The sequence below is a fragment of the Symsagittifera roscoffensis genome, chromosome 10 (assembly GCF_963678635.1).
Source record: "Symsagittifera roscoffensis chromosome 10, txSymRosc1.1, whole genome shotgun sequence".
Taxonomy (NCBI): Eukaryota; Metazoa; Xenacoelomorpha; order Acoela; family Convolutidae; genus Symsagittifera; species Symsagittifera roscoffensis.
The window spans coordinates 20,340,515-20,343,854 of NC_087071.1; the positions used below are offsets into that span (position 1 = coordinate 20,340,515).

The 3,340-nt window shown below is 37.0% G+C and overlaps 1 protein-coding gene across 1 annotated transcript; it reads right to left on the reverse strand.

The window, feature by feature from the left end:
• Nucleotides 1-1,475: 1,475 nt before the first annotated feature.
• On the reverse strand, nt 1,476-1,961 carry LOC134855218 (dynein light chain 2, cytoplasmic). The gene has a single exon (XM_063871676.1). The coding sequence runs from the start codon at nt 1,865-1,867 to the stop codon at nt 1,598-1,600; it is 270 nt and encodes an 89-aa protein (XP_063727746.1). The 5' UTR covers nt 1,868-1,961; the 3' UTR covers nt 1,476-1,597.
• Nucleotides 1,962-3,340: the final 1,379 nt, after the last annotated feature.

Sequence of the window (3,340 nt, forward strand, 5' to 3'; positions counted from 1 at the left end):
CTCTCTAAGCCCTGGATGGGTGGAAACAGATCTTAACTAGTATTTATCATTAAATATTATTATGATATTTTAGCTCTATAATGTTTTAAATACTAGCCAATCATACTACATCAAACTAACAACCCACTTATTTGTAATTGTTGAAACTACTTGTAGTTTCAACACCAGAACAGTTTGAACTAAACTTAGAATACAGTTGTTCTCATTCTGGAACTAACTCGCATGAACTGGTGTACACTAGATCTATTGAGACTAGGAGATATAAGAGTAAGACTAAGATTGGTATTAGACTAAGAAATTGCACGAATCTATCCGGCCGAAATTAAGATAGCGTGACGAGCAGACGGTTTACCTTATCTGAAATTACTCTATGAGTATTACCAAAAGGATATAACTCATCTGGTTCGACCAAAAGTCTCGAACAGAATTTAACTAACCTAGACTTATACAAAAATTAGATTAGAATTAGACAAATACAACATTCAAAAATGTTATATGACAAAAACTTAGTAGATATGTCTCTACGCCTCAATAGATCAGACCCAATATTCCGAACAATACGAGAACTACCCGGTATTGGAAGAAGACCTCGAACAAGAGACGAAATACGACCAGGAAGAAATCTTCCAATCGATTTCATGATTGTACGACAAAAACGAGATCAAATTTTTGTATTTAGGATACTAACAGCAGTAAATTTAATTTTTCATTTACTGACAAAATATTTTGAAGAATCATCTTCAATAACCTTTCATGGCGCTAAACTTAATAATTATACAATAACGACTGATAAAAACAACACTTGTCGTTTTCCTTAAATCGAAAGTGTCACTTTTTATATTTCAAATCATGTAGGGGATATCTTTAAAAAGTATAAGTTTTCTTTTTTATCGAAGCTTCATCAATTTTTGTTACAGCGAACAATACTCCATAGGCAGTCGGAACATTCGGAATCTTTCCATGATAGAGCGGTCTTGTTCTAGTGATTATTCAGCTTTTTTTTGTAGTGGTAATTGTTTAGGGTATTATCTTCACCCAATCATTTTGCCCCTCTTCAAATTCGTACGCAAATTTCGCTCCTCGCACTTGTTACCCCACACTATTGCTGGACTTATCATAAACTAATAGTGCGAAATGTGCGAGGGTGAAATGCGACATCAAATTCTAGGGATTCTTTCTTCTTCCCCCTTTTCCAGAGCGTGGAGATTCGTTATTAGGTACAAATTTCACACATGCTTATTGAATTGTTTCTCTATAAGGATGGCAATTCGTTTCTAGGTACCTTAGGGGGGGGGGGGGGGGGGAGCGTTAAAAGACCCAATTTGGGAGGGCCGAACTGTGCAATTGGGAAAAACGTGCCATATTATATTCGTTCAGTGTATAACAGAAAAGACGTCATTTTCAAAAATATATCTATTTGGAATTATAAATTCGAAAAGGTGTGTTTTTACGATTGAAAGACTATCAAAGCTGAATCATATTCAAATCAAAATAAATTACACAATCACATCAAACAAATTGCTAATGGAAAGTAAATCGAAGTCCATAAATAGCTACAATCACTGTCCAATTTTGCTTATATTCGAATTATCGTTCTTCATCCCGATTTGAACAGCAGAATTGCAACTTGTCCCAAATAGAAGTAGATGAAATGTTTCGTCTCGTGCGTGACGTAGCTACCGAAGTTTCTACCGACAATACAATGCCAAGTGGGGTTGTATTTTTTGTCGAATTCCTTCTTGATGTAAGCGGCAATGTCCTTCTCAATGTTGAACTTCTCCATGGCTTGAGTTGCACATTCGATCGAGTCTTGTTGCATGTCTTCGGCCATATCGGCATTTTTGATCACAGCTTTTCGATCGCTCATTTCGAATTAAGTTTTTTAAAGGCTAGCTCAAACAAATTCTGTTTCTTATCAAACCAATATTCACGACTGTTTCTGCTGCGTTTTCAATTAGAGAGTGAATGAGAAAGATTAATTTTAGGTCACAATAAATTTGAAGCAATAAAAGAGCTCGTAGAACACATTTTTGTGCGTAGCAAAAATACAGCCATATTATTGGCTGAAAAATACGCGTAGCAATCTCGTAACTATCGTACCACTTCGTGTGACAAAACAACTGGAAGCGCGTACCACAGATGGACAAATTACAGCAACCCGTAACAAGCATCCCGACCACCTTTTTTGTTGGCAAAGCAAAAGCACACAAACCTGGTATGAGTAAGTGATTTATGTTTTGACCGACTCGACATAATTTGGTATGTTTCAACCGACTCGACACAGGCTCGATCTTTTGACGGACTTGACCCAAGATGTTGATATTTCGACTATGTTCGGTTGAGGAAGAACATTCGACCAAGTTTGACCGGGTAAAAACATGTCGACTAAGTTCGACCGAGTTTTTTCGACGGAGAAAATTATTTCGACTGTGTTCGACCGGTGACGTCCCATTTGTACCAACGGTCGTTTGTACCAAAATTATTCAACTCGATTTCTGATTGGTCGAATTGTGAGCCAACGAATTATTACATTAACTTTCTACTGTTCAAACAGAAGAAAACTAAACAGCAGAATAGTGACCGCCGCAGTCGCGCCAAGGTGTTGCGAGTTTGCCAACAGAGGGTAGGACTCTATACGAAAATTAGAGCCGGTTAAGGTCCCACCGGCGACCTTAAACCAAGAGCTTAAAGTAGTTGGCTTAATAGTCTTAGACCAATTGAATATTTTTGGTACTAACGCGATTGATTTTTTATTTTGGTAAAAATGGGACTGATTTATCGTTTTGGTACTTGTGAACACCCACCGTTCGACTGAAGGGGAAAACGTTTCGGGTCTTATGCGTTAAACGGCCCAAAAATCAAAATCGAAGCAAAATGAAAATTAAAACTGAAACTGATCCTGATTGGCTAATATTAGCCAATCAAATTCGAGCAACTAGGTCAGCCATTTCGATTGATACTGAGATTAATCTGATTGGCTCGTATAATATGTAATAACTGAAGTAATTGTATGTTGATTACGTGTTTTCAATTTGAAATAAAATTTCTGACTATTTTCCTAATTTTGGGCCGTTTAACGCATAAGACCCAACGTTTCGACTGAATTATCGATCCCAGAAGTTTTTTCGACAAAAAAAACTTCGACTGTGTTCGACCGTCATACAGGTTTCGTAATCTATAGTAGGTTTCACGGTAAACAATTTGATGTATGTATGTAGTTCCTACACAGGCCAAGGTTAGGGACTTCTGTTAGGGAAAGTTTCAAAAAGCGACTCCACCGCTTAAAACAGATTCGTGTAAAGCTTCTTTTCAAAATTGTTTTCCTTTCAAGTGATCATTC

Excerpts from the sequence above, each read along its gene's own strand:
- LOC134855218 (XM_063871676.1), bottom strand. The coding sequence starts at position 1,867 with ATGAGCGATCGAAAAGCTGTGATCAAAAATGCCGATATGGCCGAAGAC.